The following is a 24155-nucleotide window of genomic DNA, read 5'->3' as shown; positions in this document are numbered from 1 at the left end:
AAAGATCAGCCTATAGTACTTTATACTGGATGCACATTGTACAATCGTCTGTGCTAGGCTAATTATTCAACACTGCCCTTTCTTTGATAGCATTTCTGTAACGTGCTGCTTTACAACTAAAGTTAATGTTGACTGACTCTGTGAAATGGTATTTGAAAATCTTTTAAAAAATTAGGTAATTCGTAGACAGTGAGAAACAGTTTGAAGAACACAGCTGCACCCAGTTTTTCCAGAACAGATTTTGGATTAGAACTGAGAATTTTCCCTTTATTTGATGTTGATCAGTTTTTGATAAATAAGGGATGAGAATTATTGGCAAAATTATAGTTTCTGCCAAAAGCAAAATTATGAGATTTGGATTTGGGGGTGGGGGGCATTTTAGACAATTCTAAGACTTTTTGGCATTTTTGTTGCAAATTATTTTTATTCTTGAAGATAACCAAACCCAACCTTACATTCATGAGTAAAGTAAAAATAATTTGCAACAAAAATGCCATAGAAGAAAAGTAACTTAGAAATGTCTGAAATATCGAAAAATAGATGAAAATATCGTAACTCTGCTTTTGGCTGAAACTGTAATAATACTGAATTATTATATGACCTGACAAAGTTTCAGAATTACCATTTAAACAAGCAAGTAAAATGAACCATGTTTTTTGTTTACTGTACTGTATTATGTTTTGCATGAAAATAAGGTAAAGTTTTTGGTTACAGGCATCACCAGGAGCTTAGTAATTACTGCCATATGTCTTTTTTACTGTTTTTTTTTTTTTTTTTCTAATAAAATTCTGAGTATTTTGTAGTTGCAACAGTGTTTTGGAGGTTTTTGTTTGTGAAATTATTACATATTTAATAAGCTAATACTCACATAGGCCATGACTGTGCCTGCTATACACTCATTTGCCATGCAGACTATAAGCACACGAGCCTGTTATGTGTTTACAAGTAAAAAAGAATGACTGCGTTCAGAAAACAACGCAGCCTAACCTATGGTAACACAGTGTAACCTGATCTAATATATCCTAACCCAAAGCCATGCACACAGGGGGGAGTTAACCCCCCCATTAGGGTTCATTGTAGCCTCTGTTAGCCCCATGAACATGAGATGTTTTTGTATTCTAAATAAAAAATCTGGAGGTAACAAGAACAGATCAAGACATTATACAGTATTTGAAAGTACAGTACCAGGTATGGTAAATGGAGTGCAGTACTGTAATTCCTTTCAGGACACATGTTTTGCTGGTCTATTGTGCTATTAGTTCCATAGTAAGTATCAGTTCCCCAGTAAATTGACACTGCTTCTGTGAGCGAGGCAATGGGCATGATGCAGGTGTGTCTGGGTTGACTGCCAAAATGTTGAAGGCCTCTGGAGATAAAGGGGTGAGGTTAGTCACTGACCTCATAAATATGATTATATATGAGTGTGTTGTCCCAGATGATTGGTTGAAGAGTGTAAATGTAAATGTGTACAGTGGGAAGGGTGATGCCCTGGAAAGAGGAAATTATAGAGATATAAAGCTTTTAGATCAGATAATGAAGGTAATGGAGAGAGTTCTAGAAGGTATGATTAGAGAAAGAGTGAATTTTGATGAGATGCAGTTTGGGTTTATGCCAGGCAGGGGGACCACTGATGCTATATTCATTGTTTGACAGCTTCAGGAAAAATATATTGGAAAGAAAAGGGATATGTATTTTGTTTTTGTTGATTTGGAAAAGGCCTTCAGAGTCCCTACAGAGGTGGTGAAGTGGGCAATGAGAAAGTTTGCGTTGGAAGAGTGGCTGGTTTGGGTGGTTATGGCCATGTATATGAGTGCTCACATCCAGGTAAGCGTGAATGGAGATTTGAGTGATGAGTTTCCCATGAATGTTGGTGTGCATCAGGGGTCAGTTTTGAGTCCCATGTTGTTTATCATGGTATATACTTGAAGCCCTCTCATGTGACTTCAGAAATGGACTCCTGTGGAAGATGTTGTATGCTGACGATTTGGTGTTGATTGCAGAGAATGAAAGGGAGGCAGAGGAAAGATTTGGGAAGTGGAGAGATGGTATCTGGCACAAGGGCATAAGGGTAAATGCAGATCAAACAAAAGTGGTGATATCTAGGGTTGGTGGTGGTACAGTTAAAGAAGAGGGAGAGTGGCCATGTGCAATTTGCCACAAGGGTGTGGGAAGTAATTGCATCTTGTGCAGTGTTTGTGATAAATGGGTGCACAAGAGATGTAGTGGTATTAGAGGTAGAGTGCGAGATAATGCTGATTTTATGTGTGCGGCGTGTTGGGGAGAGCAGGTGGAGATTGTCAGGCATGAAAGGATTGAACTTGCTGGTGAGTCTCTTGCGTGTATGGAAGAGTTTTCTTATATGGGAGATATGTTATGTGCTGGAGGTGGGGCTGTAGCTCTGTGGCTAGGGTGAGAAGTGGTTGGAAGAAGCTCAGGGAGCTGTTGCCTCTCGTGACGTTGAGAGGTCTCTCCCTACGAGCTAAGGGGTCTTTGTATGCAGCATGTGTTAGCAGTGTGATGCTGTATGGTAGTGAGACCTGGGCAGTAAAGGAAGAGGATATTTGCAGGCTCAGATGTACAGAAATGACAATGATTAGGTGGATGTGCCGTGTGTCCCAGTGTGCAAGGCCAGGCTGGGTTTAAGATGGAATAGTTGAGAGGTAGGATGGGACAGGAGTGTATTGGTGTTGTGATGAGGAGAGGTAGGTAGATTGAGGTGGTTTGGGCATGTGGAGAGGATGGGGGATGGTAATTGGGTGCAGAAGGTGAGAAGTGTTAATACTTGGGGTGAGGTTGCAAGGGATAGACCGAGAAAGACATGGGACGAGGTCATTATGTGTGACCCCATGGTTAAGGGACTGAACAGGGATGCTGTCATAAATCAAGCAGCATGGAGAGCTGCCATTAAGTGACCAAGGCCGACGCATGCAAGCATGTTCGAGCCTACAAAAATGAAACAAAAGCAATTTAGTGTGTTAGTTGTTAGGGCAAAGTTGTAACATTCTGAGACACCTCCCATATTTATAAAAGCGACTCACCCTCTCTGAATTGCCCTACCTTCCAAGGTGCTCTGTCCGTTGATATCCACATTGCTATCACATCCATGGTTCTGTAGAGTTCCATATGTACCGTAAATTGCCCAGTTTGTACCCTTTCAGTAATTTAGTCAGTTAGTGCCTAAGTTTACCATATTGCATTACTTAGTTTAGTGGGTAAGTAAGGAGCTTCAATCGGATTGAGCCTGTGCTGGTTTATGTCCAAAGGGTGGTTGAGGTGTATTGTTCACTTAATGCCACTCAGGGATGAGTGAGGCTGGTCACTCTCATCTTAAAGATGAGGACCAACTTGCCTATCCCAGGGATCCTGTGGTCCTCATGAGGCAACACAGGATTAGATGATGAATGAATGAATTAGCTGATTAATTAAAAGTGAATAAACTTTCGGGTATTCCTCACCCTGCCCAAGGGTGGGAAAGGAGGTCCGGATGATGAATAGTCTCATGAATTTTTTTTTTTTTCCTCACCCCCCTTTAAAAAACCCTGCGCACAGCCCTATCCTGACCTATCCCAACTTAACCTGACCTGTCCTATCCTGTCCAGTCCAATCCTTTCGTATCCCAACCTATCCATACCTAATATAACCTTATCTTAACTTAGCTTGATCTAACCTATCCTGTCATGAAAGGAAAGGATGTAAATGCAACTCAGTTATTCAGTAACCTCTGGCAGACTTTTTTCTTCCAAACCTAATGGCAACAAATATTCATTCTTTTATAATATGTCACAAAAGCTGCAGGAACAGCATGATAAGAATTGAGGTACGGAATGCTATAAAGATAAAAAATGGGAGAATAAAAAAAAAAAAATCCAACATAGCCCTTCCTAATGTAATCTAACCTAATTTAACTTAGACCAAGTCAGACATACTGTAGTCCGGGACATAATGCAGTAGTTTAACTTGTACTTCCATTTACAGTATCCAAAGGTTTTGCTACCAACCAGTATGATACTTGTCATTGTGTGTGGCTAGTAGTTTCACTTTTAGAAAAGATTAACTCTTTCTAATACACGATAAGAATTATATGTGTAGATGGTTATGCCTACGAAATGGGGCTTGAGTGAAAGAAAAGCATTTGGGAGCCGAATGCTAATTGCCCTCAAGAATATGCTGTTGGCCAAATCATTTATTTAGGCCATATCTTGATACCCTGAAGGTTTCACCTTGATGGCTCAAGCCGCCCATGAGATATAATGGTGCTATAGGCGGGCAATAAAAACTGATTGACCTTTGGTGGCCATTTTGGTGACCTTGACCACAAGTGCCCATTTTCAAACTCATTCAAGATTTTGGCCACATCTTGATACCGTGAAGGTATCAAGCCACTCATGAGATACTTTTGGAACACACACACACACACACACACACACACACACACACACACACACACACACACACACACACACACACACACACACACACACACACACACACACACACACACACACACACACACACACACACACACACACACACACACACACACACACACACACACACACACACACACACACACACACACACACACACACACACACACACACACACACACACACACACACACACACACACACACACACACACACACACACACACACACACACACACACACACACACACACACACACACACACACACACACACACACACACACACACACACACACACACACACACACACACACACACACACACACACACACACACACACACACACACACACACACACACACACACACACACACACACACACACACACACACACACACACACACACACACACACACACACACACACACACACACACACACACACACACACACACACACACACACACACACACACACACACACACACACACACACACACACACACACACACACACACACACACACACACTTTGGGCGTGTTCTTGATTCCTGTCATGTTCTCTTTTCTTGCTTTCTGGATATATGTTACCTCATTTTTTGGGCGGGAAATAGATTGGGAAGTTGGTGGTCATCATTACCTTATAATATTATTAATTTATTCCTCTTCTGTCTTCTCTCTTCCTTCTGTCTGCAAGTGACTCTACACTGAGTGACAAGCCAAATGGTTTCCTGTACACCAGGAAACCATTTAGCTACTATGGCACCTGGTAGTTTAGTGGGTAATTAATGTGCTTCAGCCAGATTGAGCCTGTGTAGATTTATATCCAAGGTGTGGTTGAGGTTTATTGCTCATGTAATGCCACTCAGGGATGTGTGAGGCTGGTCACTCTCATCTTAAATGTCAGGACCAACTTGTCTAGCCCCGGGCTCCTACCCTGCTCATAGGGCAACACAGGATTAGATGATGGTGATGATATTTTAAGGAAAATGTCAATATTAGTTACCCAATTTTAGGTAAAAAAATATACTTTAGTACAATATGATTAATGTATTCTATTTTTTCTAGGGAGATGTTCCAGTTGGCTGAGATACGTCACATGGTGCGCATACCTCCATGGCTGTTTGGACAAACTCTTAATGATGCTGTTATAGAAGAACTTAATAGAAAACTTGCCAATAAGGTGAGTTTTAATAGATCACAAATGAATCTGTTTATCATAACTGAATTTTATAAGTCAGTTCTGTATAGATGAAGTGAATAATGCATAAAAGAGCAGCACGTTCTTAAATTATGAAATGGTTTATCTTGAATTCAGTGTTCTTCTTTGTAAATACTTACATAATCATTCCCAATTCATCTTGTCATTACTCTCTTTTCCTGTTAATGTCATGATGTGTTAATAGTGTTTTTCTTTCAAGAGTGAGGTTTGGCCTCCTATTTTCACCTGATACTGAATGTCTTGACTATCTGGTAGGTAATGTGAAATGCATCTGTCATGAAAAATACCAAAAAAATATGTAGGTGGCTAGGCCTGTGAGGTAGAGCCTGTATGAGTGTGAGACCCATTTCACCAGGCATACTGTTGATAGTTCTCCCCCTCTTGTGCTGTCTCTTTCCTTGCCTTTTTTTATCATACCTTATCCCATATAGAGGTGAGAGAAGGAAGTTGGGATGGTGATGATGTGAGATTTTCAAGTAAGTTTTTTTATACCTGGTTTATATTGCTTTTCCTTCATAAATGATTTTATTTTCATATTACAGGTATTCTTATATACGGTATTTATTATTTGTTTTAGTAACCCCCATTTAATATGCTACTGAAATTTTCCTCCACCAATAAGTTATTTATTTCATTCATTCATCATCTAATCCAGTGTTGGTCCTGACATTTAAGATGGTCACTTTCATCTTAAATGTCAGGACCAATTTGCCTAGCCCTGGGCTTCTACGCTTCTCATGGAGCAACACTGGATGAATGAATGAAATGCTGGATAAATATTGGTGAAGGAAAATTTCAGTAACATAATGATTGGTAAAATTATAACACTTAAGAAAAGATATCTACACCCTGTTTATGCAAGTGCAGTAGGCTTATATTGAATTTGTTCTTGCTTAATAACTGATGTTTCAGAGAGGATTAATTATGTTATTAGACTTTACTGCATTTCTTATTATTTAAATGTGGATTTTCTGTGGACTATCAATGTCATGCATACTTTATCTTGGTACAGGTTGTGTTGAATGTTGGTTTGTGTATCGCCTTGTTTGACGTGACATCATTAGGAGACTCGTACATATTCCCGGGAGATGGTGCATCCCACACCCGTGTAACCTTCAGATATGTTGTCTTCAGACCCTTCATGGAGGAGATCCTGGAAGGTGTTATTAAGGCTGCAGATGCTGATGGAATGCAAGGTTGGACATAACGGTGTAGTGAACTTAGTACTGTTAGCCCTCTTTATAATTTACAGATGTTCCAAGAAATATGACAACTTTAACCATACAGTTGGTATTGTAAACTTGGGGAACTGGCACACCAGCTTTGTAGGTGGCAATGGAATTTTAACAGCCAATTTCTATGTACCGGTAGTTTTATGTGGACCTGATAGCAGAAAATCCCATTAAAAGGTCAGTTTATAATGAGAACTTAGTGTATTATTTATCTCCAGTACAGTACTAAAATATATTACTGGTAATATTTTCTTGTGTGTAGTAACTAGCTGTATAACAGTAACTAAACTTTGTAGTCATCAGATTTTCATATGGACCCTCAAGATGGTTACATGAAATACAGTGAATTTTAGTTGTGAGGTAAGAGTGAGTCTTCTTTGTTGTATGACAAATCAGCCCTCCAGTCTAACTGCACCTGACCATCAGCTGAGCTGAAAAGGGTTACAGATTTTAGTTGGGTTAGAACAAATGAACTACAGAAACTTTGTGTATAAATCTTAATAAAGTATGCAAAATATCAAATTAGGTAGCATGAGGAAAAGAAAGACAGTATAATTCATTACTTGTAGCCAAATCTGGCATCAATCCATCATCATGCTAGTCATCATCATCATCTGGACCTCCTTTCCGACCCTAGGGCAGGGTGAGGAGTACCAATGTCCATACTGCCCAAATTTGCTTAGTCCAATGGGCCATGCTTCGATTCACTCATCATTCAAGCTCCTGGAATCCTGGCTGTATCGGATACACCAAAAACATTCACCATGTTCTGTAGCTTCACATAAACGTATCCGATTGAGTCAATTGGGACGCTGCCACATCAAAAGGGGGTGCCAAATCCTTGATCATGCACTTCTCCTCACAACATTCATCCAGCCAGCTCGATCTCTTGTCAGTTCCCTAGCTTCACCAACTTCCAAACCTCTCTTCCTCACACACTCATCCATCAACCACCTTCTCCTTGGCCTACCTCCCCTCTTCCCTTCTTCAGATTCGCTCAGATATACCGCTTTCACCACTCTGTTGTTATCCATTCTCTCCACTTGACCATACCATCTCAATACACTCTCATCGATTCTGGTGAATCATGCTAGTGTTTGTTTTAAATATGTAGCAGATATTAGTTGGGTTGGAACAAATGAACTGCAGAAACTTTGTGTATCAATCTTAATAAAGTATACAAAATATCAAATTAGGTAGCATGAGGAAAAGAAAGACAGTATAATTCATTACTTGTAGCTAAATCTGGCATTGGTCCATAATCATGCTAGTGCTTGTTTTAAGTACCGTATGTAGCATGCTACATCAGCTCAACTTGCATTTTGTGGTGTTATAATATTTTCTATATTTTCGGTTTTCTTGTTTCAAAGTACTTGGGTAGTGTGATGAGTAAGGATGGAGGTTTGGAGGGTGAAGTGCTTGAAAGGGTACAGCAGGGAAGAAAGGTTGCTGGTTCTTTGAAAGCAGGGATAAGAAACAGGGAAGTGAGCACGGAAGTGAAAAAGTCACTACATGACAGTACAGTATTGTGATACCAACTCTAACGTATGGAAGTGAAGCTTGGACGTTGTTGGAAGGACACAAGTCAAGAGTGAGAGCAGTGGAAATGAGTTATTTAAGAGGAGCCTGTGGAGTCACATGGAGAGGCAGGCTGACGAATGAGGATATATAGGAGCGTTGTGGTGTGGATGTGGACGTGATAGGAAGCATTATGAGGAACACACTGAGGTGGTTTGGCCATGTGGAGAGGATGGAGAGTGAAAGACTGACGAAGAGAGTGTATGTGAGTGAGGTGGAGGGGGGAAGAGGGAGGGGGAGGCCGAGGATGAGATGGAGGGATGGGGTGGAGAGGTATATGAGAGAGGGGGGTGTAAGTTGGGAGCAGGGCAGTGAAATGACGGGAGACAGGGCGACTTGGAGGCGATTTGTTTGTGGCCACCCCAAACGGGATTGAGGCGTCTGGCAATAGACAGATAGATAGATTGTTTCAAAGCAACTGCATATTCAGTGTAAAGACTAATTTTGGTACTTTTAGGTTAACTGTTGGTTTAATTTTGCATTTCATCTGGATAGCTTGAATTGTAGGGGGTGTGATTGCATGGGATATCTCCCCCTGACCTAGTTGTATGGGGGATATAACCCTCCCCCCCAGCTGTTCTCCCCAGGATCTGTGCCCTGCTCTCTCTTGCTGTAGGGATGTGGTGAAAACACAGACCTGTACCTTAGATTCATACACAAATTTACAGTCATAACTCTGATTTCCAATGGCTGGAAGAACAGGAGACAGGAGAAGTACATGCACATTCCTTTTCCTGTTCTTCGTGCTAAAGGAAAAACAGTTAATTTAAAAATTACTTTTTGTATCTAAGATTTGTCTCTGCGGAAGGGATGAGAAATGAGATTATACACTCTCCTTTCTCCCTGCAAAAACAAATTATGGTTATACAGTAAACCCTTGATACTCGCAGGGGTTAAGGAACAGAGGCTCGTTGCCTTTGGTTCCTTCTTCCTACAAAAAAAAAAAAATAAAAAAAAATAAAGAGAGAGAGAGAGAGAGAGACCCCCGCAAGAATGGAACATGCGCGAGCATCAAATTAGTTACCCTTCCCACACTAAAAGTATGCCAACACGATAATGAAAACAGTTTCTGATGCTTTAATGAAAATTATAAATGATTATGCAGGAACATAATGTAAAATACTGTACACTAAATTGTACAACAAAGGGTTCAAAAAATACCATATAGTACAAGAATGTCAGTATATTCTCATCATTGTTCAGTACATTCTCCTCATTTCACTTTTCTGTAGGAAGATTAATTATCAAAAATGTAGTTAAGTATGATGAGTTATGATTGATGTGTGATGTTTATTATGTGTTGTCTGCATCCCTGTTGGCACCAGGAGAGTCATTACCTTCATATGCCTTTTGGTCTTCATTTGTGCATTTCCACTTTTTCATAGGTTATCTAACTTGCATTTTTGGATCATGTTGACAGCATATTGAAAAAAATTAGATGAGAGTGGGGGCACAGAGCACAAACACAACTAAAGTTTGGGCAGGAGCTGACTCATGACTGAGCAATGCTCTGCCATCTGTTGGCCACCAAGTACATATGTGCGTGCCATCCAAACTCAGCATTTTTTCATTTTATTTCACTATTCATTATTATTTATCGTGGCAGTCGTTTCAGAGAGCCTCGGAGTGCCCAATACATGTCCAGGGCCCCAACCAAATGGGCAGACTCGCATGGCCGTGTGGAATGTGAGGGGTGTGAATGAGAAGAGCAAGAGGGTGGAAGTGGTGAGTGTGATCAAGAGTGCAAGATATGCTGTGATGGCATTGTGTGAAACGAAGATGAAAGGGTGCGAAATGGAGGAGTGGAAGGGTGTGAAATGTGTAAGATCGGGAATGAATGGGAGAGGAAGATGTAAGGAAGGAGGAACGAAGATGAAAGGGTGCGAAATGGAGAAGTGGAAGGGTGTGAAATGTGTAAGATCGGGAATGAATGGGAGAGGAAGATGTAAGGAAGGAGGTGCTTTGTTGATGAATGATGTGTGGCAGAGTGGAATGAGAGACTACAACAGTGTCAGCTCGAGTTGTATGTATGGCAAGTTCAAGTTTGAGAAGGTGAAAGTGGCAGTGATTTTAGCATCTGAACCTTGTGAGGACAGGAGTGAGAGAGAGAAAGACAGGTTTTGGAATGAGCTGGGTGAATTAGTGGGAGAAATGGCCAGGAGCTATAAAGTGATCGTGATGGGGGATATGAATGGAAGAGTAGGCACTGGTCCTGAGGATGACATAATGGGTTGTTATGGAGTACCAGGAGAAAATGATAATGAGAATCGACTAAAGGATATGTGTCAGGAGAGGAGGTTGTGCATTTGTACAGTAATTCTTATTTCAAACACAAAGATACACATAAATATACATGGTATAGAGGAAACGAAGATTGTGTGGAAAGAAACCTGATTGATTACATGCTCGTAAAGAGGTCGATGATGGGAATGGTTGCTGATACGAGGGCTATGAGAGGACGATGTGGAGGTCTGTCAGATCATATGATCGTGGTATGCAAGATCAAGCTGAGAGGAGTGAGGTGGATCAGGAGAGAGAGGAGCAGTCAGGAAGAAAGACTGTAAGTTGAGAAGCTGAGGATCAAAAAAATGGCAGATGATTTCAGGACCAAAGTAGAGGACAAGTTAGAATCAGTGAACTGGAATGAAATGAATCTGGACAGCCTGTGGAATGCATATAGGGATTGCTTAGTTAGGAATGCTAAAGTGGTTTGTGATGTGGCAAGAGTATCAACAAAAAAGAAGGGTACGGCATGGTGAGGAGGTTGAGAGAGCAGTGGAGGAAAAGAGGAAGAAGTGACTAAAGTGGTTACAGGATAGGGATTCAGTTGAAATAAGAACTGAGTACTGTATATCAAGAGCAAGAAGCATGTAAAGAGACTAGTGAAGAGGAAAAAGGAGGTATGATCTGGGAAGAAAAATGAATGCAAATTACTCTGAAAATAGGAAGTCATTCTGGAAAGAGGTGTGGAAATGTAGAAGTGAAAGCAGAAAGAAATGTGATGGTGTGAAGGATGCAAGTGGTAGGTTACTAACCCATGAAGTAAGGACCAGATGGAAAGAATATTTTGAAAGCCTGATGAATGGGAATAGAGAGAGCAGAGCGACTGTAAACATGGTTGGTTTTGGAGGTGTGCTGAGAAGGAATGCAGTGCCAGGAGATGTGACACTCACACAGGTGAAGAGTGCTGTGAAATGGCTGAAAAATGGGAAAGCAGCTGGGGTTGATGAGGTGTATGCAGAGATGCTCAATTGTAGTGGAGAGAGTGGAATGAAGTGCTTGTTGGAGATATGTACGAAGGCATGGATGAGTGAAACTGTGCCTGTAGAGTGGAAAAAAGCTGTGATTGTACCCCTGTACAGAAATAAAGGTGAGCAAAGTGAGTGCAAGAATTATCGTGGCATAAGTTTATTGAGTGTGGTAAGGAAGGTATATGGAAGAATTATTATAGAGATAATAAGAGATATCAGAAGTCCTAGTGAGTGGCTTTAGGAGTGGCAGAGGATTTGTGGATCAAGTATTTGCAGTAAGACAGGTAGCAGAGAAGGCTTGTGAGAAGGACCATAAGGTGTTTATGGCATTCATGGATCTGGAAAAAGCATATGACAAAGTAGACAGAGAGGGATTGTGGAAAGTTTTGCGCATGTATGGTGTAGATGGTAAGTTAGGTTTTGTCAAGAGTTTTTATGATGGTATCGAAGCATGTGTAAGGGTTAATGGGCATCTAAGCGAGTGGTTCACGATCGGTATGGGTGTGCAACAAGGTTGTGTGATGTTCCCATGGTTGTTCAATATATATATGGATGGGATGACGAGAGAAGTAAAAACACGAATAATGGAGAGAGGGATGGCGCTGGTAATGAATGGTGATAGATGAAATATCTCAAATTTGTCGTATGCTGATGATGCAGCACTGCTTGCAAGTACCGGACAAGTACTTGGTAGGCTAGTGCAGAGTTTTGCTGATGTCTGTGAATGTTGTGCCTTGAGAGAAAATGTAGAGAAGAGTAAAGTGATGGTTATTGGAAGAGAAGGTGACTCTCAATGTGATGTCAGAGTGAATGGAGGGTGACTGGACTTGTTGAGATAGTGCAAATACTTGGGTACAGTGATAGAAAAGAGAGGAAAATGTGCAAAAGAAGTTGAAAGTAGAGTGACAAAAGGAAGAAAAGTGGCTGGTGCAATGAAGGCCTTGATAAGAAACAGAGGCTTGAGTGTTGCATCTGCACGAGGCTTACATGAGGGAGTGTTAGTGCCAACTCTAACATGTGTGTGTGAGACTATGGTGTGGCATGAAAATGAAAAGTCAAGGGTAAGAACAGTGGAGATGGGACTGCTGAGGAATGTATGTGGAGTGCAGAGGATGGATAGGATACGAAATAATGTGATTCGTGAAAGGTGTGGAGTGAGGAAGTCGGTGGACACCAGAATCGAAGAGGGTGTCCTGAGATGGTATGGTCATGTGGAAAGAGTGGCTAACAATAGAATGGTATAAAGGTATACCTGAGCGAATTTGAAGGAGGGAGGAGGTGAGGTAGGCCAAGGAGAAGGTAGAAAGATATGTTGGATGAGTGTGTGAGGAAGAGAGATTTGGAAGTCGGTGAGGCTAGGGAACTGACAAGAGATTGAGCTGGCTGGATGAATTTTGTGAGGAGAAGTGCGTGATCAGAGATTTTGGCACCCCTTGTGAGCATGGCAGTGTCCGGATATACTCAGTCGGATACGCTGTGTGAAGCTGCAGAATGTGGTGAATGTTTTTGGCGTATCCGGTGGAGCCAGGATTCCTAGGGCTTGAATGATGAGTGAATGGAACTGTGGCTTATTTGGATTGGGCAAGTTTGTGCTGTCTGGACATTGCTACTCCTCACCCTGCCCTTGGGTGGGAAAGGAGGTCTGGATGATGATGATTATGATGATTTATCACCAGAGTGAAAAATCCGCGAGTAATCAAATTTGTGAGCTTCAGGTCCACAAGCATCAAGGGTTTACTGTAACAGGGAGTTGATCATAAGCTTGTGTGTGAATCTCAGTCTTGTGCTTCGTTCTGTTCAGTACTTACTGGTATTTTTGGGATGATGGAAGATCTCTATGTTCATTGGTTTTCATGCCTGAGTGTGATGTGCAGACATGCCATTATTAACATAAGGATCTGCATAAAACTCTTGTGCCGCTTTGATCACCAGATAATGAGGTGCTTAGAATCATAACGTCACAAGCAGCACCATTATTTAAAGAATGAGAAAAATGCCTCCAAAGTGTGGCAACTTTTAACATATATCTCAGGAACTAAGACAGATATTGGATTGGTTTTCATTTCTAATTTAGTACAAGGTCTCAACAATGAAATCCTATCATTTACATAGAGTGGGAGAGAGAGAGAGATTAAATATCATTTCACATACACGGTTTACATTACACTTTCACACACACATGTGCTTACAAACTCAATTTTAATGTCATTATGAACACTGTCACCAAAGTTGTTGTAATCATCATTACCATTATTACTGCCGTGAGTGCCCATAATGTGCCTGTTATTGCCTGTGTGTGTGTGTGTAGATGCCTGTATGTGAACACAAATATGTGAGCCTGGGAGTTTGCGACTTAATTGAGTTTGTTAGCATGTGTGTGTGTAAGTGTAGTGTATACTGTGTTTGTGAAATCAAATTTAATGTCTCTCTCTCTCTCTCTCTCTCTCTCTCTCTCTCATGTGAATGATAATATTTTATAGCTGAGACCTTCCTCTACATTTAGAAACAAAAAGCAATGCAATATCTATCCTAGTTCTGTTTAAAAGTTTCTAGACATTGGAGGCATTTTTCACGGTGTTCAAAAACGGCACCTGGGACGCTTTGATTCTAAACACCTCAATTGATGGTTGTTTCTGCTTTATTGTTTCTCTCAGAGCTTAATGTATACTGGTTGTGTTTAGACCAAGTCTTATTTTTGTTGCTGAATAGTTATTGCTTATGGAACATTTGCTCAGGTTACATGATTTCGTGATGAAACAAATGACTGGTATTGCTGTAAGTTATGAATTGTAATTGTTTCTCATCAGTCCAGTCCTTAATGACCCATCAGGAACATTAATGTTTCCCATGGCATTAAATCAGTGATTGTAGTATTTGTACCCATATTATGCTGTACATTTTTATGTGCTTGCTTGTTATGTGATACTGGATATATGCATCAATTTTCTTTTTTCTTGCAGTGAGTCTTGGTTTCTATGATGATGTTTACATAAGGCGAGACTCTATGATGACCAATTCTCACTATGATGAAACTGATCGCACCTGGGTATGGGATTATCAGACCGAAGATGAGACTCATCACTTATTCATGGAAATTGGTAAGCTTTAAATTAAGTGGTGCAGAGGATCAGGTTAAAGTTTCTATTGGACGTCATCAGTATCATCACATCATTATCCTGAGCTTTTCCACCTAAGAACAGGGTCAGTATGATCCAGAAAACAAGAAAGAGTGAGCATGGGAGTGGGAGAATTATCAACAGCATGCCTAGGGAAATTGGCCAGACACTCATTCACACATCATTCAAGCCTCTGAAATCCTAGCTTCATGTCATGATCCATGCTATCTGCACACTTACTTTTGATAATTTTCATTATAGATGTACTTAGCACCGTCAGATGTTTATTTTTATGGTGTGTACACTATGGAGCTTGGTGGTAGTTGGTTTTGACTATCATGCACTCACTTGATGTAGTGCTGCCTACATCTTCCTTAGGTAACTCAGTTTAGCAAGCCTAATGGTTTCCTGTAACCCAAGAAACCATTTACAGTGCAGAATGGTAACCATATGAGGCCCTGCACACCACAAGGGGCAAAGCGCCATGCCAGCTGAAACCTGTTCTTTTCCACCAGCTGCTCTCTCAAACACCACCCTATGAGTGCACATAGTCACTTTCCTCATTTCTGATTAGTGCAGTACAGGTGAAAGTCTGAAGTGAGCAAAGTGACTTTGTGCAGTCGTAGAGTAGTGTTTGAGGGAGCAGCTGGTGGAAAAAAACAGGTTTCAGATGGTATGTCGCTTTGCCTCTTGTGGCATGCAGGGCCTCATATAACCAAATAATGGACTGATGTGGAGCCTGGTGCAGTGCCTCTGTTAACTGGGTGGAGAGATACAAATGTGGCATCCATCCAGGAGCCAAACTTTCACACTTCTCCTTACACCCTGCTGCAAGGCACTGTCCACCGCAAGGGAACATTGGTTCACTGCATGGGATAGCTCTTCATGGGTGATTATTTGTCCTGGTTGAGGAGTCTACTCAGATAGATAGACTGGGGTTGCTCTGTTACTAGTACTATTACAGTTTGGAGCTGATAGCATGCACTGGGAAATATCGTTTAGTCCCTACAATCCAGCATTATTGATTTACTAGAAAATTACTCAGTACTGTACTGCCCTTTAAGGAGACTTCATTACTGTGGGGTTAATGAAGTCTGTCTTACCCCTCCAGTGTGAAGTCTTTCCAAAAGCTGAATACAATTGAGTTGAGCTTTGCAAGAATTTAAAAAAAAAAGTATATCATTGGATTGAAGGAGTTAGCAGGCTAGGCTATAGTTGGTTTTGATGTGGCAGAGGCTTTTGTTCTTTTTCAGAATATTTCCACTACATGAATGTTAGAATTAGACAGTACTATAACTCTGTGTCCTTTTTAAAACTTCTTCATGACTAGTGCCGTGGTCATGTGTTATTCTGTGTTACTGCTTAGCTTTCAAAAAGGAGAGATGGAAGTTTTAGGCTTGGTTAAAGTGAAAAGCTGCACTGTAGTAGCTAATTACAGTATTGTCAGTTCTCATTTAAGGTAGCTCTTGTATCCTTGTTACCTTAAGAGGCTTTCTAGCACCTCATCAGTTGCTGCGTGAATATTATATATACCTTAATATCCTCATTTTTTATGTTTATATATTTTTAGCTTGTCTGCCAAGCATAGGGCCAGAAAGGAGGTGTACAAGGCAAAATCTGAGTACTGGTATCAAAGACTTTTACTGGAAAACCTAAACAGTGCTGAAAGGAATGATGTGATATTTAAGGTGGCAAATCATATGAAGAGGGAAAACAGGGATATCAGAGGTGAGCAGTGTGTGAAGAATGGCAAAGGAAAGGTAATGATGGACATTGAAGCAATAAAGAATGCCCAGACAGAGCATTATAGCCAAGAAGTAGAGGCATGAATGTTGCAGCTGCATGAGGCTTACATGAAGGAGTGTTAGTGCCAGCCTTGACATATGGATGTGAGACTATGGTGTGACATGAAAATGAAAGGTCAAATGTGAGAGCAGTGGAGATGGGACTGCTGAGGAATGTACGTGGAGTACAGAGTGGATAGGATATGAAATATCTGTAATGTGATTCTTGAAGTGAGGAAGTCTGTGGATACGAGATTTGAAGAGAGTGTACTGAGAATGAGATGGTATGGTCATGTGGAGAGAATGGATAACAACATAGTGGTGAAAAAGGTATATCTGAGTGAATTTGAAGGAGCGAGGAGACAAGGGAAGCTAAGGAGAATGTGGAGGGATGTGGTGGATGAGTGTGTGAGGAAGAGATGTATGGAAGTTGGTGAGGCTAGGAGACCGACAAGAGATCTAACTGGCTGGATGAATGTTGTGAGAAGCGCTTGATCACGGATTTGGCACCCCTTTTTAATGTGACAGTGTCCGGATTGATTCTATTGTGTGAAGCTACAGTATGTGGTTAATGTTTTTGGTGTATCGGATAGAGCCAGGATTCTTGGGGCTTGGATGATGAGTGAATGGAAGTGTGACCCATTGGATTGAGCAAACTTTGGTTGTCTGGAAGTTACTACTTGTCACCCTGCCCTAGGGTGGAAAAGGAGTTCAAGATGATGCTGATGATATGTTGTCCCAGATGGCTGGCTAAGGAGTGTGACAATAAATGTGTGTAAGGTGAAGGGTGATGATCTGGAAAGAGGACATTATTGAGGCATAAAACTTTGGGACCAGATAATGAGGGGAATGGAGAGAATCCTATAAGGTATGATTAGGGAAAATGTGAGTATTGATGAGATGCAGTTTGGGTTTATGTCAGGCAAAGGGACCACTGATGGCATATTCGTTGTCCAGCAGCTTCAGGAAAAATATATAGGAAAGAAAGGGAGCTGTACTCTGCTTCTGTTGATTTGGAGAAGGCCTTTGACAGAGTCAAGAGTGGAGAAGTGGGCAATCAGAAAGCATGGGTTCAAGAAGTGACCTGTCAAAGTGGTTGCGACTACGTATGTGGGTGCTTGGACTGAGGTGAGAGTGAATGGCGATTTGAGTGATGAGTTTTCTGTCAATGCTGGCATGCATCAGGAGTCAGTCTTGAGCCCCTTCTTGTTTGCCATTTTCTTGAAGCTGTCTTGCATGACTTCAGAAATGGACTCCCATAGGAGATGTTACGTGCTGATGACATGATGTTGACTGCAGAGATTGAAAAGGAAGCAGAGGAAACAATTAGGAAGTGGAGAGATGGAATGGGGCACAAGGATTTGAAAGTAAATATGGATAAAACAAGTGATGGTAGCCAAAGTTGGTGGTGATAGTCAAAGAAGAGGGAGTGTGGCCATGTACAGTTTGCCACAAGGGTATGGGAAGTAGCTTCATCTTGTGCAGTATTTGTTGGGTAAAAGAGATGTAGTGGTATTAGAGGTAGATTGCTAGCTAGGCTTATACTGATTTCGTTTGTGCATTGTCGGGGAGAGTATGTAGAGATTGTCAGACATGAAAGGATTGATCTGGCTGTGAGTCTCGAGTGTGTGGAGAAGCTGTGTTATTTGGGGAACATGTTATGTAGTTGAGGTGGGGCTGGAGCTACTTCTGTGGCTAGGGTAAGGAGTGGTTGGAGGAAGTTCAGGGAGCTGTTGCCTCATCTAACACTGAGTGGGCTTTCTCTCCATGCTAAGAGATCTGTGTATGTGGCATGCATTAGGAATGTACTGTTATATGGAAGAGAGTTATGGGAAGTGGAGGAAGAGGATGTTCATAGGCTCAGACATACAGAAATAACAATCATGAGATGAATATGTAGTGCTTCCATGAATGTGAAGCCAAAGGGGACTAGGATTGCAACTGAAGAGCTGAGAGGAAGGATGGGACTTGAATGTACCGGTGTTGAGGGGAGGTAGATTGAGATGGTTTGGGCATGTTATAAGGATGGAGGATGACAGTTGGGTACAGAAGGTGAAAAGTATGAATGTCGGGGGTAGGGTTGGGGAGGCAGACCCAAAATGACCTGGAACAGGATCACAGAGTATGACCTCAGGGATAAAAGACTGAATCAGATAGGGAGGTACCAGAGATGGAGCAGCATGGAGAGCTGCCATTACATGACAGCATGTTGAAGCCTTTATAAATGACAGAGATTGCATAAATGTCATACACAAGATTAAGGTGGGGCGCTCACCGTCCACTCGATGCAGTGTTGCTTTGGGTGTCTGCCCTTTCCTCTCTTCCTTCCTTCCTCTTCTGTCTTCCTTTCCTTCATTCTTTCCTCTTCCTTCTGCCTACGGGTGGCTTTACATTTCCTCTGTCTTTTTTTTTCCATCATTCTTTTCTCTTCCTTCTGCCTGTGGGTGACTCAGCACTGACTGACAAGCCAAATGGTTTCTTGAACACCAGGATACCATTTACTGTGCTGGGTGGTAACCATATAACCGAATTAGGGCACCTGGTGATTTCATTTCATTTCGTCTTTGAAGGTTCTGACATGCTTACATGCGTCGGCCTTGGTCACACAATGGCAGCTGTCCATGCTGCTCGATCTATGGCAGCCTCCCTGTTCAGTCCCTTAACCCTGAGGGCACACATAATGACCTTGTCCAACGTCTTTTTCGGTCTGCCCCTCACAACCCCACCCGCAATATTAACGCTTCTCACTTTCTGCACCCAATTATAATCCCCCATCCTCTCCACAAGCCCAAACCACCTCAATCTACCTCTCCTCATCACACCACCAATACACTCCAGTCCCATCCTACCTCTCAACTCTTCCATCGTCAACCCAGCCCCCCCCAGGCCTTGCACACACAGATGCACTGCACATCCACTTGATCATTGTCATTTCTGTACATTTGAGCCTGCGAATATCCTTTTCCTTACTGCCCAGGTCTCACTACCATACAGTATTAGATCCTAATCCATGCTGCATACAAAGATCCCATAGGATGTAGGGAGAGCCCTCTCAATGTCAGGATAGGCAACAGCTCCCTGAACTTCTTCCAACCACCTCCTCACCCGAGCCACAGAGCTAGCTCCAGCCCGACCTCCAGCACATAACGTGTTTCCCAAATAACAAAACTCTTCCACACACTCAAGAGACTCATCAGGAAGTTTAATCCTTTCATGCCTGACAGTCTCCACCTGCTCTCCCCAACAGGCCACACACATAAAATCAGCATTATCTCGCAGTCTACCTCTAATACCACTACATCTCTTATGCACCCACTTATCACAAATGCTGCACAAGATGGAATTACTTCTCACACCCTTGTAGCAAATTGCACATGGCCACTCTCCCTCTTCTTTGACAGTACCACCACCAACCCTAGATATCATCACTTGTTTTATCTGCATTTACTCTTAAACTCTTGTGCCCCATACCATCTCTCCGCTTCCTGAATCTTTCCTCTGCCTCCCTTTCATTCTCTGCAATCAACACCAAATCATCAGCATGCAACATCTCTCACGGGAGTCCATTTCTGAAGTCACATGAGAAGGCTTCAAGTACCGTGATAAACAAGGAACTCAAAACTGACCCCTGACGCTCACCAACATTCACTGAAAACTCATCACTCAAATCACCATTCACTCTTACCTGGGTGTGAGCACCCACATACATGGCCATAACCACCCTAACCAGCCACTCCTCCATCCCAAGTCTTCTCATTGCCCACTTAACCACCTCTCTATGGACTATGTCAAAGGTCTTCTCCTAATCAGCAAAAACAAAGTACAGTTCCCTTTTCTTTCCTATATAGTTTTCTTGAAGCTGTCAAACAATGAATATGGCATCAGTGGTCCCCCTGCCTGGCATAAACCCAAACTGCATCTCATCAATATTCACTATTTCTCTAATCATACCTTCAAGAAGTCTTCTCTCCATTACCTTCATTATCTGATCTACAAGCTTTATGCCTCTATAATTTCCTCTTTCCAGGGCATCACTCATCCCCTTGTACACATTTACAATGACACTCTGGGACAACACACTCATATATAATCATATTTATCAGGTCAGTGACTAACCCCACTCCTATATCTCCTGAGGTCTTCAACATTTCAGCAGTCATCCCAGACACACCTGCTGCCTTCCCCACCTGCATCTTGCCTATTGCCTCACTCACAGTAGCAGCATCAATCAAAGGCCATGGGCCAAACACTGGATCTGGCTTAGTGAGTACGGTACTTAAGGCGCCCCAATCGGATTGAGCCAGTGCAGGTTTATATCCAAGGGGTGGTTGAAGTTTATTGCTTATGTTATGCCATTTGGATGAGTGAGACCGGTCACTCATCTTAAATGTCAGGACCAACTTGCCTAGCCCTGGGCTCCTGCGTTCCTCATGGGGCAGCATGGGATTAGATGATGGATGGATGGGTGGATACCACAACATAATACGTGTATGTTGTGGTAATAGTCATGTGTACAGTATATCACCAGACTGAAAGAGTTAGAATTGCTTACATATTATGTAGAGATAAACTAGTAAAGAATAGGTGCTAGGGAGCCTCCTACCAGGGTTGGTGATTTTTTATATAAATATTTTTTTTAATCAATAATTTTTTTATTTGATTTTTCTGTTTATAGCTAATATTTCAAAAGCAGTATACTGAATACTGTTAACTTCATGTCCTGTCTATCCACTGATGGTTCAGGCTGAAAGCCACTGCCCAGAATCCAGATACATACCTGTTCAAGCCTTGTCTGTACACTACTGGTTAAGGCTGAGTTGCCAGTGGTAATCAAGACAGCATATTCCAAAGCTGATTATATTACAGCACAGAAAAATCATAAGCTGATATTATTATGACATGGCTTTAAGTGACCAAGCATAGCCTTCCTAATCTTATGGCTTTGGTTTTTTATTTATGGCTCATCATTTCACATGTACAAAGTATTTCAATACTTAGTTACACAAATGTAAAAATATTTTTTGTGTCATACAGTGTAGCAATTTCTAATGGCACCATTCTCCAGAATCTGCTAACTTAATGCTTAAGTATCTGAGTAAATGAATGGCAACACAAAGTTATGCACAGCTTTTATAAACCTTCAGATTTTATTTTTGTTAACTTTTAGATAAAAAATAAAAAAGTGTGATTTTTTTTAGCAAAAAAAATCATTGATTTAATCACATGATTAACCAGGAAACCATTTACTACGCTGGGTGGTAACCACATAACCAAATTTTGGCGCCTGGTGGTTTAGTGGGTAATTTTTGTGCTCCAGTCGGATGGAGCCGGTGAAGGTTTATATCCAAGGGGTGTTTGGGGTTTATGACTCACATAATGCCACTCAGGGATGGGTAAGGTTGGTCACTCTCATCTTAAATGTCAGGACCAACTGCCTAGCCCTGGGCTCCTACGATCCTCATAGGGCAACGTAGGATTGGATGATGGAAGGATGGATGAATGATTTAATCAATGCCAGCTCTGCCACCTACCAATGAAAATATGGACCAGTTATGTGTGAAGGCAAAGTGCTGTGTTGTGAACCAGTTACAGTATAAGTGAGAAATGCTTGTGGTTCATTGGTGAAGGATTACAGTCACCACAAAAAGCATGCACTTCAGACTTTAAAGCAACTGTATTATAAATCATGAGCAGCTTTGAAGAAGAGGTGTTAAGCCAACAGTAACTTAATAAATACACAACTTTAAGTGACATTTTATTGATTTTTTTCTTACAACCTCCAGATTATTTTATTCAGCAATGGAGAGACCACATGTTGTGAGGGGTGAATGAAGGTTTTATTTAACCTCTCCAGAGTGAAATATCTCTCCAAAGCCAAGTAATGTTGTCTTGAGATAGAAAAAATAGGCAATGCTGTGTATGGTGAGGATGGCAAGGGGAGAGCTGGTGGTTCATGGGATAACACCTCTGTAGTAGCCTGTGCTAGAATAGTGTGAAGTAGATTTTTGGCCAGTCAGATTCCTAGACAAGGTTTTTTAACCTCTTGTCTCTGTTCACCCAGCAGTACAGTTAGCCACCTAGATGTCAACCAACAACAGTGCTGTGAGTTATATTGAAGGGTAGGATTGGGACTTGGTAAAATGTAATTGTCAGCCTCGATGACTTTCGTGTAATTGGTAAGCATTGATATAAGTCTTGTTCTTCTTCAGGAGAGAAAATCCGGTTCAAGGTTATAGCTGAGCAATTCACAGACACCACACCGGCAGGCCCCAACCTAGCTGAGGGCGACAGTACTGTGGCTGATAGAAAGGAAGGGAAGATACCATACATTGTTTATGTAAGTGTATTCTAGCTCACAGTGTCCATGTTATAGGGATGCCTCTGAAAATATCATAACTTTTCCCATGCAACATTTACTGCAAATTATGGTAAACTGCCAAATCAGTTTTATTGTTATCTTCATCATCTGTCATGCTCTACTTCCTCCTGGTGACACCCTGATAGGGCTTGGCCTTAACAGAACTGCTTTCAGGCTACTTTCCTGACATCAGCTTCATAGCAGTGAAACTTCGATAGGGAATTTTTCTCTAATCTGGTGTGGATTTAGTTAGTAGCAAGAAAGAAAGTCAGAAGGCAATACAATGAGAACTTCTTTTTGTATATGATAACTTTATTCATCTACTCTGACAGTTAAAGTTATTTAAGGCTGTTGTGTAACAGTGCACACACATTCACTTGTGTCCACTCCACTTCCATGCAGCTATTTGTGTTGAAAAATATGCTTTGGGCTTCACGTATCCATATATGTATATATATATATATATATATATATATACAGTGCTCGTCAGAAGTATTCAGCGTTGTCCGCTGGGCGCGCAATACTTATGGCCAAAAAAGAATCACCCATTTTTGGGGGTAAGAATTGAGCCACAAGTTTGAGCTCCGAGCATGACGTCACGGTAGCCTGGGGCCTTCTGACGCGCTGGTTGGTTCCCGCCTCAGTCGCCCACGGGCTGCCTGAGAGAGAGGAACTCCGCCAAGTGTCCCTCTCAAATTGCGCCATTTTTTACCGAGTGTCCCGCAGTGTTTTGGCCTTCAAAACTTTGTTATGGCACCTACCCGTGAACTATCGAGTGAAATCATATCCCAGATCATTGCTCTAAAGGAGGCAGGCCACCAGACAAAGGAAATTAGTGAATTGGTTGGTGTGGCACGATCGACAGTGCGTCGTTGGTGTGCGCGGTTTCGGGAGGAAAACAGTGGTGAAGTTCCCACAAAGAAACCGAGGTCTGGTGGGCCTAGGAAAACTTCCCCAAGGTCTGTTAATGTTTTAAAACGTGCAATGGAGTTTAATCCTCGTGTGAGTGCAAGGAAAATTAAGGAGAGCAACCCAGAAGTGTTTGGTGATGTGTCAGTGAGAACAGTGTCTCGTAGGGTGCATGAGCTTGGTTACACAAGTCACAGGCCTGTGAAAAAGCCTCTTCTCTCTAGCAGCCAGAGAATTCGCAGGCTTGCCTTTGCTAATAAATATCTAAATTGGGGTGAGGA

The 24155-nt window shown here is 41.7% G+C and overlaps 1 protein-coding gene across 1 annotated transcript in view; it reads left to right on the top strand.

Moving 5' to 3' along the window:
- Window positions 1-24155, top strand: part of Polr3H (RNA polymerase III subunit H) — a 45572-nt gene that overhangs the window by 110 nt on the left and 21307 nt on the right. The window contains exons 2-5 of the mRNA XM_080271436.1: window positions 5493-5607; window positions 6659-6842; window positions 14668-14805; window positions 22817-22944. Of these exons, the coding sequence (XP_080127562.1) occupies window positions 5497-5607; window positions 6659-6842; window positions 14668-14805; window positions 22817-22944 (561 nt within the window). The 5' untranslated portion in view covers window positions 5493-5496. The remainder of the gene's footprint in view (window positions 1-5492; window positions 5608-6658; window positions 6843-14667; window positions 14806-22816; window positions 22945-24155) is intronic.

This window comes from Coenobita brevimanus, chromosome 46 (genome assembly GCF_032717465.1).
Source record: "Coenobita brevimanus isolate Jiangsu-jjx chromosome 46, ASM3271746v2, whole genome shotgun sequence".
Taxonomy (NCBI): Eukaryota; Metazoa; Arthropoda; class Malacostraca; order Decapoda; family Coenobitidae; genus Coenobita; species Coenobita brevimanus.
The sequence above is the reverse complement of the archived record's forward strand: the minus strand, read 5'-3'. Positions and strand labels throughout refer to the sequence as shown.